Raw genomic sequence first — 13926 nt, 5'->3', positions numbered from 1 at the left:
ACCTGGTATTCTGATCCTAGTTCATCCTGCAAAAATTGGCCAACACCTCTTCCATGTGAACTACCTAACAACAACACTTTGTTTCTCTTTACTGATTTCCTTACATTCTTACTTTTCAATTTGCTGCTGCAAGTTTCTTGTGCTCTGTCTACACCTGCAACTGCTTGAGGCTCACCAGCTTCTAACTGAAGCAACAGGTTAAATCTATTTTCCACATTCACCATGAAGCTGTCAGTCAAAGTTCTAGGCCTGTTCCTCCTGTTGCCTTTTGCCACTTCCCACCTCTATTTACCCTTCTCCCTCCTTAACCTATCAAGATCTCCTCTGCCCTTGTCTAACTCAGCCTGAAGGGCGGCAATTTTCCCCTCCTGTTCTAGTATCTTCCTATCTCTACTACAAATCCTACAAAATCACTGATGAGTCTCATTTACTTCCCCTATTCCCAAGCTACTACAGTCACCCACATGGAAAAAACTACAGCACCCATCACACCAAAGCCCTGACCTAACAATTCTACGGCAAGTCAAGCACTTTTCACTCATGATAAACGTAATGGTTTATTAAGAATAAGTCAGTTAAATTACAGATAAACACGAATATTCGGTTACACAAATTTGGCCTATACTCAACTGTGTGTAAACAAAAACGAAAGTGCAAAGTTTCTGAAACAACAACTTAAACTTTACGCTACTTTCCGGAAATGCTAGTTAAGTAATGAAGAGGTACGCTAATTTAAATTGTTGGAGAGGGCAAGGAACAACTAAACGAAATTCTATAGATTTGATGCAGCAGAACGTAAACAGAAAATACGACTGTATGGTCTTTTCGTGTTTTCTGCTTTATTACGTAAAGAAAAATGAAACTTTTAATGATACACTTAAAAGGAACACTAATACACCTATTTACCACGTAATCAGTACTAATCTATATGTTTTATAATCTAAAATGACTTATCTTTACGAGAACACCAAAACTCGCGCTAGTCTCCTGGCTGCAGGGATGATGGAAACAGGAGATGTATCAATTTGGGGCAAGGGAACCTGGTTCATAAACGACTCAATCGAAAGATATTAGCGAAAACTGTTGTGACACCACTGACAGTGGACCACATGTGCCAGTACTGTTGTTGCTGAGGTTGTAGAGTTGGCAATTCCAATGAGCACTTAGGTGTAGACACTGGGGTAATAACTCATCAAGTTAACTTCTACTCTCAATTGTGCTCTAACATAGTCCCTTATCACTGTAGGCTACTTGTTTTAGATACATCAGTTTTCACCCTAGATGGCTGTTGTTCTAATTAATTAACTGAAATTCTATAGTACTCAACAATTTTATTTGGATATTCCTTCCATTCCTTATGTAGCAGAGCGAGGTCTCCGTTTTATGATATATCTCTTAGTGTAGGGTGGGACCACCATTTCCTCTGTTAACTTCAACTTCGACAACGAACGAGTAATACACACTGTGAGGAAATACTACCCATTGTTGATTTTGATAAAATAGTAACTTGTCCAGCGCTTGTACCTGGCCGTCTGACTGCCAGCATCTTGCAAGCTTTCCTGCTCTGTGTGGCCGTCACATGTACTGAAATTTCTGCTACGCGTTGTCTAGCTTCAGTCACACTGGAAAAAAGCATGTGTGACCGTATCCGGGACAACACTCTCAGATTTGATGAAGCTCGCTGTTATCCTCGCTTTTTGAGGCGATTCACTGTCATCCATCCAAAGAAATTTTCTACGGCTGAATGAATGAATAAATAAATAAAACAAAAGGTCGCGGACCGTTTAAATATATTCGTCGAGATAAAACAAAACCAAGAAACAAGAATAAGTGTACACGGAAATTATTTTAAAACTTTCATTCGTTAAGCGACGAAACATTCTCAACAGGGCCGTTTAAGTTACTGGCATGTCTTATAGATGAGAAAATGATTGCAAACATAGAAAACTAGACGATGAAGCAATGTTGCAAACGTTGCAAATGTCGAACTGTCTAATATGACACACACACACACACACACACACACACACATATATATATATATATATATATATATATATATATATATATATATATATATATATATATATATATATATATGTTAACTTCAACTTCGACAACGAACGAGTAATACACACTGTGAGGAAATACTACCCATTGTTGATTTCGATTAAATAGTAACTTGTCCAGCGCTTGTACCTGGCCGTCTCACTGCCAGCATCTTGCAAGCTCTCCTGCTCTGTGTGGCTGTCACACGTACTGAAATTTCTGCTCTGCGTTGTCTAGCTTCAGTCACGCTGGAAAAAAGCGAGGATAACAGCGAGCTTCATCAGATCTGAGAGTGTTGTCCCGGATACGGTCACACATGCTTTTTTCCAGTGTGACTGAAGCTAGACAACGTGGAGCAGAAATTTCAGTATGTGTGACGGCCACACAGAGCAGGAGAGCTTGCAAGATGCTGGCAGTCAGATGGCCAGGTACAAGCGCTGTACAAGTTACTATTTTATCGAAAACAACAATGGGTAGTATTTCCTCACAGTGTGTATTACTCGTTCGTTGTCGAAGTTGAAGTTAACAGAGAATATATATATATATATATATATATATATATATATATATATATATATATATGTGTGTGTGTGTGTGTGTGTCATATTAGACAGTTCAACATTTGCAACGTTTGCAACATTGCTGCATCGTCTAGTTTTCTATGTTTGCAATCATTTTCTCATCCATAAGACATGCCAGTAACTTAAACGGTCCTGTTGAGAATGTTTCGGCGCTTAACGAATGAAAGTTTTAAAATAATTTCCGTGTACACTTATTCTTGTTTTTGTTTTATCTCGACGGATATATTTAAACGGTCCGCGGCCTTTAGTTTTATTTATTTATTCATTCATTCAGCCGTAAAAAATTTCTTTGGATGGATGACAGTCAACGTATATAACCATTCACTATTTACAGCTGAAAACAATTTTGCTTGTACGTTCAGCTTAGTAGACTTGATTATATTTTAAACTGTGTTAATTGATCAAGATACTGATTTGATTAATATCCCAAGAGATGCTTATCGAAGCTATTTATATTTGTAAACATTTCAAATCCAGTTTATTAAGCTGCCGATTTTTTAATTTTATCGCCAGCAGTGTTACAGTCTACAAAATCTAATATGTTAATAGTCTTTTCACATTTCTCTTCGTGTATTTTCCAACGTGTGTTAAAATATCTGCTCCACGATATTTATTTACACGAATATAATTTGATTCATTATTGTGAAATGGACAAGGAGACTGCACCTAATCGTTTCCCTAGCAACAGTTCAATACCTAGTAGCACCATTTCAAGTTGTATGACACGAGCCTAAACTATTTGCTGCATTCCCGAACGGCTGCAGCAGACGAATAGGGGCAAAGTGGAACTGCAGGAAAGGATTAAAAATGGAAACGGAAATTAACGATTTAATTGTTGAGTCAATAAACGGTTTTGACGGTAGGTACATTATAAGACTCCGAAAGGTATTTCAAATTATGAATCGTTATTGTTAAAATAGATCGTACTGCCGCTAGTGCTATGGCAAGCCTCTGATTTGTTAATCGCACATGGATTTTTTTCCTTAGCGTTTAACAGTATTAGTGCAGTCTTGATTTTGGCAATTAATTTCGTTCTCTTCACATCGAAATTCGAACTGTCGTTTTCTGAAAGGTTCTTTATTTACATCTATACATAAATTCTGCAAACCACCGTACAGTGTATGGCAGAGGTTTTCTCCAATCCTACACTACTGAAGCATTGAGGGAGACAAGTAAAAGACAAATGTGTCAGCATGATTTATTTAATTTTACTGTTTTGGTTGTTATACCAGGGGTATGTCGGAGTATCAGTATTGTGGAACAAGCCACTAGGCCGTCGACAACAATTTGCGATACTAGCCATCGGCTTTGAAGAGTAGTGGCTGATGTGACGTCGCTTCTCGGTGGGCATATTAAATTCTATTTCTATTCCTTGTCATAGTTTTGTTGGTTTCTAGCGAATTTATATTTTTCATCTCTGTTGCGTATGAGGAGCGAAATACTCTCTTCTGTTTGGACAGAAATTAAACTATTTGCAATGTTTATCGGTCTTCTATCTTTATGATACATATGTTTGTTTTTAATAATTCGTAATGTGTTGAACGCTTAAGTTTTTTTTTTACCATACTTGATTCGTTCTCTTTCCCATAAATAGTTGAAGTAGTTGATAACTGTTTCAGCATACCCCTGATAACATACCTTCTTTCCTAAATGTATCATAAAGGCTAGCTAAAAAGTACTGTGTGATATTATTCGATTTCTTTCTGATGAATATATTGTCAGTAAGGCTACGTCTGACTGACAGCCATCATGAGATTTGGCAACTAACTATTGTCTGTCTCTTGCACAACCAAACAGTCAATAGAAAGTGTCTTATCTGGAGAATGTAGTAGTGTGTGGAATGTGGCGAAGCGTTTGTGTCTGTTGTTTCATCGGGTCACCACACTCTTACCAATAGTTACAGTATGTAATCCCTATATGCGGTACAAACTAGCTTCTTTCTCGACAGATCATGCCGGCGTGAAGTGTATCATACTGATGGAAATGGTTTGATTTTTAATCTCGCTGTCGCTGTGTATGCACGGCGAATTACCAAGATTTCATTACTCGTATTTTAGAAGAGCACTTGGTTCGAGAAGCAAGCCGACCTTTAGCCATGCGACATTAGAGATACGAGAACTATAAAAACTGTCTCAGTGAATTGCGGGAGCGTTGAAGAACTCTATTAAACATCCTGAACCTGTATCTAAAAGTACTTATCTGGGGTAGTAGGACATCTTACAAATATTTCCGTATAGAATCCGACACTTGAGTGCCAGTACGTAAATTCCTAAGCTGCATCCCACTGCAACTTTTGACTCAAATAATTTATGGGATAATACTGTTTTAGCTAAATTCTCTTGTGACTGTTTACAGCCGTGATAACGCAACAATTCCAGATTTTAGCAGTTCGGCTGGTTTACTAATGACAAGTACTTTGAAAAACCTAGTATTACTAAGTATCCCACTATCACTATATTTTCCACTGGCACTTTGGCAAGATCGCGCCAATGGGATGACGAGTGGCGAAATGGGAACCGCAAAGGGAGCATGCATAGAATCGATGCAGAACTTAAACAAGAGAAAAGAACTGCAAACGTACCGTGTTGTTACAGTGCCATTTCGTTCAAGTAGCATTGCAAAGGAACGACTAATACAATACACGTCACAGTTAACATACTACGTAGCAACCGTGCGATCGGTTCACACAGTTACCGCCACACAGATCAAGCATTTTTAGCAATGTGGTTCTTGTTGTGAATTCGCTATGACGCTGTAGAACCGGAAAGGTCGGCGAGCGGATGCAGAAGCAAATATTATTTGACCAAAGACTTCCGATTTTTGCCGACTGAGAACTATCAATAATTTGTGAGGTGGAAATAATTTGTGGTCTTTAGTACACATTATAGTGAAACCAGTGTACAGTAACTACTATACGCAGTGAGATATGGATTTTTTTACTTTCATATTTTTTTATAAAGTTTATACTACTGTACTATCTACCTCATTTAGTAGAATGACGCATTAATTTTCATGTGTAATGTTATTCATCAACATAGTTCGCACATGTAATATTTTTCAATAATGTTTCATTTTTATTAATCTTACATTAAAAATCATAAATTTGCCAACTCTACGTAGAAAACAATTGCAGACGGGAAGTTTCATGGGAATGGGTAGCTTTGGCAGGTCTGCCAGCAGTGCTGCATGACCTAAGTACTTGGCCGACTTTACGCCTGGGTCAATAACTAGAAATTTGAATCAGTATTAAGCATTAACATTATCGGCAAAAGTATTTGTTATTGTAATACTTACTTACAGATTTTGAGGGCTTTATAAACCAATAGGCTTTCCACATACATTATACGCTGCAAACTATAGTTAAATGCATACCGGAGGCTACTTCTCAATGTTCCACTATATTAAGGCTTCTACCCATTCCATTAGCGTATGGAATGTGGGAAGAATATCCGTCGTGAAGACTCAGTAAACTGTTAGTAGAAGAGAAACCAATTCTTAATGTGCAAACAACGTAAATATTATGTATATTGTCAAGAACAAAAATTTTCGTCTGTTGACTGGCTATGACATCTCTGCCCCTAACTACAAAATTAGACCCGTCCATCTACCAGTCTATTGATAACAAATTGAATTTTTATGATTTGTAGAAGATTTTGTTATTTGTACCCAGCAGGTTAGTTTATTTGGACTGCAAAATAACTGACAGTGGCATAAGTCAAGAGTAATACTGGTATGTCAAATGCATCAGCAATGCGAATGAAAACTATCAGAAAAAGAGAGGCCAACATCGAATATAGATGTGTTGAAAGTATTTTCTGAAAGTATTTATTTGTAGTTTAGTCTTACATCAAAGTGAAATTTGGACGAAAACCAGTATAGACAAGAGGAGATAGAAGATTTCTAAATGCAATATTAACAGACATATGCTGAAAGTTGAATGAGAGAGTCAGGTAGCTCATGAGGGAGTATTGCATCAAACTGATGAAAAAAAGCGTTATAGGACAACATTACAACAAGAAGGCTCATATTGATGTGCTGCATCAAAGAAGAGGTGATTTGATAATAATGGGAGTGTGTGGAGTAAAAATTGTATAGGAGTATCAACGCCTTTCTATAGCAAGCAGGTTCAAGTGGATGTATGTTACAGTAGTTATGTGGAGATGAAGAGGCTTGTTTGATATAAATTGGGCCGAAAATATCAGTAAACCAATGAAGGCAACAAAGAACAATAAGCATAAATTGTCACACCTACAGTATCTTAGCAATTAGGTGGTGATTCTTGTGTTACGTTTTACATTGAGGCTCACGTTGAAATCACTGTGGTATGTTCATACACTCTATGTACAGTGGATTTGTCAGAAGGGACAAAGTGTGGCATTGTGATATTGACATTCCTATGAACTAATTCATGGAAACCATAGGGAATCTTAATCAGAAAGTATGCCTCAAATTTAAATTATTACTACCACGTATGTCATTGATCATTGCCATTACTGACACTCTCCACTATTGTGTGTGTCATGTCATAAGAAGCCCTTGTGCAGAGAGAGAGAGAGAGAGAGAGAGAGAGAGAGAGAGAGAGAGAGAGATTGGTGAGCAAGTGAGCAATAGGAAAGAGTGGATAAGGCTGGGTTTGCTTACTGTGGCAACAGATAGGAAATAGACATCTTCCATGTGATCAAGCATTACAACAATAACTCAGACTCTACTTGCCACTGAAGTATGAGCATAAAACAGCCTGCATCTCACTGGCAGATAGCACTTGGTGAAGATGGATGCTCAAAACTGAGCCACCTGGCAGTGTGATGGACATCTTAGTTTAGTTTTTGTTACCACTGTCATCCACAGCTCCGTATAATCTTCCAAGTAGTAAACTTTGAGTAACTGCTAATGATTATGTAGTGTATTAAAACCTCACACCGTTCCTAGTCAGGCACTGCAATCATAAAAGCAGCCTTTTTATTTGACAATAATTCTGTTAAATTTTATGAAAATAAACAAGCTTGCAAAGCCAATATATATATGGTGTGTATATGACTGTTGCACACATGGAATACTGCTGAAAACCGTTAACATGCAGAAGAAATAAAAGTTGAAGTACTGCCCATAAAAATGATACAAGGGGATACACTGCGATATACAGGGTGAGTCACTAACTGTTGCCACCTAGAATAATGCCGAAAGTATGATAGTAGCTGAAAAGTTTGTGGAACAAATATTGCATGGGACAACAGGGGCCATAATATGAGGTTGGTTTTTTGTTGCTAGTTGGGGTCGCCTCAGAGATATAAAGGTCAACTTTGTATTTTTAAATGGGATCTATAGTTTAGTACTTATTTTCAGATAGTGGCTATCGATATGAATACAATGATGTGTAACAGTAAGATCTTTGAAGATCAACGAAGGTCAAAAAGGTGGCATGAATGTCCATTTACAAAAGGTGTGCGAAGTGATGACCATTGGTATCAATGCATTGCTGCAATCTTCTTATCGTGGACTGAGTGGTTTTCCTTATCATTTCAGCACTTATTGAATCACATGCACTGACAATTCTCTTGCATTTATCATGCAAATAATAAATATTCGCCAAATATGGCATATCCATCTAACGTGCCATTGACATGTAAACATCATTTGATGGCTTTGCAGTACAACACTAATAGGATTGGTAAGACTAGTATCATGGAATCAAGCAAATGTGAATGATGTATTGCTTTGAAGAACAAGTTGATATGCTTCTCATGTATCTAGAATGCCGACAAAATTCAGTGAGCACTAGCAACTTATATGTTGCAAGATACCTTCAACATACTCACCTTACAAGTCGTATATTTAAAGATGTGTATGATAAATTGAGAACAACCGGATCTTTAACACATCAGAAACATATCCAGCAAAGGAAAGTTACTAACAAGAAAACAGAAAGTGGTGCTCTTGCCATTGTGGTTTGAGATCCTTGTGTTAATTAACATTAAATCACAAGAGAATCTGGCATGAGCCAGAGTAGTGTTGTTCATGTTCTGCATCGCCATAAATATCATCCATCATCCTTACAATATCAGTCTCCACCAGGTACTAACTGGTACGGATTTTATGCATCACATTGAATTCTGCCGTTGGGCTCAACACCAGATTCAGAGGGAGGACACATTTATTAATTTGATTTTATGTACTGATGAGGCTTCATTCACGAACCATGGAAATCTTAATTTGCATAACATGCATTATTGGGCAAATGAAAATCCATGTTGGCTGCGGCAAGTTGCATACCAAAAACCGTGGTCGGTGAATGTATGGTGCGGGATTCTGGAGGACAGAATAATAGGCGCCTATTTCATTTAAGGAAATCTTAATGGTAGGAAGTGCACCACATTCCTGCAAGAAACATTAGGTCTGGTATTGGAAGAAATACCTTAAGGAAGAAGAACAGAGTGTGGTATCAACACGATGGGTGTCATGCACATGTTTTGCTGATGGCTAGAAACGAGTTGCAGAGACAATTCCCAAATCATTGGTTTGGACACGGAGGAGGTATGTGATGACTGGTTTGTTCATCAGACTTGACACCTCTGGATTTTTTTCTTGTGGGGATTCATAAAAGACATTGTTTATAAAGATGTTCCAACTGCACCTGAATACATGCGAGAGGGAATTGTCAGAGCATGTGCTTTGATAAGTGCCAATGTGATAAGGAATACCACTCAATCCATGATAAGAAGATTGCAGCACTGCATTGATACCAATGGTCATCACTTGGAACACCTTCTGTAAATGGATGTTCATGTTACCTTTGTGACCTTCATCGACCTTCAAAGATCTTATTATTACTCATCATTGGATTTGTCTCAATAGCTGCTATCAGAAAATAAATACCAAACTATAGGATCCCATTAAAAAAAAAAAAGAAACAAAGTTGACTTTCATATCACCGAAGCGACCCCACCTAGCAACAAAACACCAACGTCATATTACAGTCCTGTTGTCCCATGCAACTTTTGTCACATTAACTTTTCAGCTCCCGTCATACTTTCAGAGTTATTCTTGGTGGCAATAGTTTGTGACTTACCCTGTATAGTGCCTGATGAAGAGCACCATTTTCTGTTATGAAAAAAAAAATAATATATATATATATATTTATTTATTTTGACAGAAAAAAATAACAACACTGAAAAATTCATTGCAAGATCACGGGTTAATGTATGTGCGCGGTAAGTGTAAAATGCTGGTATATTAACTGATGTAACCACCAGAATGTTAATTGCAAACATGTAGACATTATGTTGTGTAAGTGCTGGATGTCAGTTTGTGGGTTGGAGTTCCATGCCCTATGCACTTGGTTTGTCAATATAGGGTTGATTAATGCTCTTTGTGAATGTCACTAGAGTTGTCATTCGATGATGTTTTATATGTGCTCAACTGGAGACAGATCTGGTGATAGAGCAGGACAAGGAAACGAGTGTTACCTGTTGGAAAACATCGCCTGGAATGCTATTCATGAATGGCAGCACAGCATGTTGAATCATGAGATGGGTGTACAGATTTGCAACCAGTGTGCACGGGATAACAACAAGAGAGTCCTGCTGTCATATGAAATAGTGTTCAGGACCATAACTCCAGGTGCAAGTCCAATGTGTCTAGCGTGCAGACAGTTTGGTTGCAGGCCTTTAACTGGCCTTCTAACCAACACAAGGCTATCACTGTTACTGATGGAGAACTAGCTTTCATCAGAAAACACAACAGACCTACACCCTGCCCTCCAATGAGCTCTCACTTAAGTGGTTTGGGTTCAGTGGAATGCACACTACAAGGCATCTTGCTCATAGCTGTCCTTGAAGTAACCGATTTGTAAGAGTTGGTTACTGTGGTGCCAACTGCTGCTCAAATTGGTGGTGCAGGTGCAGTACAATGTGACAGAGCCATATGCCAGACACGATGGTGTTCCCTCTCGGTAATGCCAAATGGCTATCCAGAGTCTGGTCTTCTTGCGACCTTACACTCTTATGACCTCTGCTGTCAGGTATCGTGTACAGTGGCTACATTCCTGCCAAATCTTTATGTAGTGTCACAGAAGGAACATCCAACTTCTTGTGCCCTATTACATGACCCTGTTCAAACTCAGTGAGGTGTTGATAATGGTGTCTTTGTCATCTTAAAGGCATTCTTGATTACCATCAACTCACCACTTGCAATCTCAAAGATAACAAATGCTCACAACTCTTAACGGAAACATGAATTGCATCCTCATAGTGGCACTACCAGTGCCTTTCATGCAAGTGGTGTGAAATTTGAATGCACATCATCCTTCATGTATAAACATGCCTACCATCTTTCATTTGTGTCACAAAACTACTTGTATGTGTTGTAATTATTTTTGCATCAGCGTATATACATCACACAAAGTGTGATTTAAGCTAATTGCATCCAAAGGACCTGTTAACAAAGAAACACAAGGTGCAATTTGGTGACATGACTCAAAATCACACAGAATCCTTAGTGGTTTGGACTTTATCAAAGGTAATGCTGATTGTCAGTAATGCTGATGTACTGTCTTTCAGATGGTTACAGTAGTTTTAGGTGCAGAACTGAATCTTGTGACAACATAACAGATGTGAAGATGCATAAAATAAAAATCTTGAAAAGAGGATAACAAGAATTCAAAAAGATAAGAAAGGTGTGGGTGCTGTAGTGTTATTTAAATCTGGTAAATTCTTTATGACCTTGTCAAAATGTGCTTCTGGTGACATTTTTATCCAATCTCAAGACTTTATATGTCAATATGGAGCTAGATACAGATGAAGACTATGAGAAAAGTAAGAGCACTGCAGAAGTATATATATCTGACCAGAAGGTATACACACATGGATATGGTTTTGGAATTATATTGGCACAACAAAAATGGCACTCCATTCTAATTCTGGTGCCTGCATCAGCTGAAAATTACAAAGCACATGCAACAGAATTTCACAGGGTCTGCAAACCATGCCACAGGACCGTATGACACATACACTACCGGTTCCATTTGTCTCGCAGTTATGGGCAGTTCACATCTGACTAGCACTGTACCCTATATATTTCAAGTGTTGCACATGTCCACAATGCTATATGATATGGGAAGTGCCATTTGTTTCACAGTTATGGGCATTTGACATATGATTGTAATTGTGCTTTGTGTTGGCTACAAGTATTTTACTCTTTAATTGACATTGCTGAGAGTTGAACTTTTATTTGGATTTTGGACTTTGCTGGGAGCTACATTTTTGTGGACTCTTCTGTGCTGCTGGTTTTTAAGCATCATTCTGTTCAAAATATTTATCTATAGTACCAACATTGACTACTGTGCTTTCATTTGGACCTGGACTCTATGGTCACGTTCTGTGCTTGCTTGAAAGTTCTCCAGTAAATATACTTGCCTTGGCTAAAAAAAGTGACAGTGACAAACCTGAACTTCTTCAGTGTGCTGCGAGCCCATCAATATACAAACATGAAAACTAAAAAATTTATTTACTGTTACTGAAGGAATGGAAATGGCACTCCTACCTCTGGAGTGAGAGAGAGAGATAAGGCTGAAAATGATTAGAAAGTGACAATACATTCACACCCTCTCACTAATGGTACTAGTATTATCATTTTCTAAATTTTCATTTGGATTAAAAATGAAATATTCCTTTATTTGACTGAAGGCATCACCAAGTACATATATACAAAGGTATTGTATATTGCACTGGCTGTTCAGCTGTTACTATATACCTTGACAACAGATACGAGATGTTAATTGTTGCTGACAAGATGGCTGTGCCACTTTGTTTGTTGGACTTTGGCCAATTTTCAAGCACAGAGGGAAGGGTTGCTCATCATTGTGAGCTCCAGTGTTGTACAGCTGATGATGGAGCTCCTCAATGAAACATCAGTTATATCAGGGAAGAAAATTAGTATGGTCCCAGTATGTCTACTAATAGGGTTTCACCTGCATCCAAGATGGGGAGGAGGTATTTCTGACAGTTGCTGAATGCATTTAGCCAGCTATAAGTTTTGATTCATGTTATAAAAATGACCCCTGACAGCTGGGATATGAGGTCATCATCAGTTCCTTTCAGCAGTTAAATCAAAGGCTGAAATTAGCTGCCCACCCTCACCAAATGGAAGCACAACTGATTATTTGCAGCAGGACAGACTGTAGTCCTCTGCTTTGGAGCTGAGTGGAATGATGATATCAAAGCAGATTTTCCTAGCCATGTTATGGAGTTGGTAACTAAAATGACCTCACCAAAAAATTCAGGTGTGCACTACGAACTACTTATGTAGCAGAGTTTGTATGATTTGGAGACGAGGGATTTGACTGAAGTTAGGTGTGGGTCTGCTAAGCAATTAACTGTAGTGCATAAAAGAGCAAAGTGATGTATAGCCAGAAAAAGAAAATGTAAGCATAATATTAGTCAAATGCAAAAGTATTCAGGTTTACTTCCATTTATTAATGGTAGTAATGTACACATAATACCTGAAACAGAAATTAGGAGGAACTGAGACTAGTGAAAAAATCATAAATTCTGAACACAATATATGCTAGAAAGTTTGGTATCACATTGATAGTAATGGATTATTTATTGTCATGAAGCAGTTGTGGTAGACTTGAGTTAATAACTGACTAGAAAGGATGAAGAGCGAAATAATATAACTTTGTAATGGTAATGTTTAGGTTCCTCACTGCTTTTTTCATGTGATGTTCTATGGTTTTGTGCTCTGAAGAATTATATTAAAATAGTAAATAAAGTGCAACATTATCAGCTAATTTATACACTCCTGGAAATTGAAATAAGAACACCGTGAATTCATTGTCCCAGGAAGGGGAAACTTTATTGACACATTCCTGGGGTCAGATACATCACATGATCACACTGACAGAACCACAGGCACATAGACACAGGCAACAGAGCATGCACAATGTCGGCACTAGTACAGTGTATATCCACCTTTCGCAGCAATGCAGGCTGCTATTCTCCCATGGAGACGATCGTAGAGATGCTGGATGTAGTCCTGTGGAACGGCTTGCCATGCCATTTCCACCTGGCGCCTCAGTTGGACCAGCGTTCGTGCTGGACGTGCAGACCGCGTGAGACGACGCTTCATCCAGTCCCAAACATGCTCAATGGGGGACAGATCCGGAGATCTTGCTGGTCAGGGTAGTTGACTCACACCTTCTAGAGCACGTTGGGTGGCACGGGATACATGCAGACATTCATTGTCCTGTTGGAACAGCAAGTTCCCTTGCCGGTCTAGGAATGGTAGAACGACGGGTTCG

At 38.4% G+C, this 13926-nt stretch overlaps 1 protein-coding gene across 3 annotated transcripts in view; it reads left to right on the top strand.

Annotated features, from left to right (window-relative positions):
* The first annotated feature begins 2966 nt into the window (after window positions 1-2966).
* Window positions 2967-13926, top strand: part of LOC126334520 (cilia- and flagella-associated protein 52-like) — a 242473-nt gene continuing 231513 nt past the window's right edge. For 2 of the 3 annotated variants that reach the window (XM_049996872.1, XM_049996871.1), the window contains exon 1: window positions 3317-3489. In XM_049996872.1, the coding sequence (XP_049852829.1) occupies window positions 3438-3489 (52 nt within the window). In that variant the 5' untranslated portion in view covers window positions 3317-3437. Of the gene's footprint in view, window positions 3490-13926 lie in introns of all 3 variants that reach the window. The other variant, XM_049996870.1, reaches the window with a different exon arrangement.

Source organism: Schistocerca gregaria, chromosome 2 (genome assembly GCF_023897955.1).
Source record: "Schistocerca gregaria isolate iqSchGreg1 chromosome 2, iqSchGreg1.2, whole genome shotgun sequence".
Taxonomy (NCBI): Eukaryota; Metazoa; Arthropoda; class Insecta; order Orthoptera; family Acrididae; genus Schistocerca; species Schistocerca gregaria.
The sequence above is the reverse complement of the archived record's forward strand: the minus strand, read 5'-3'. Positions and strand labels throughout refer to the sequence as shown.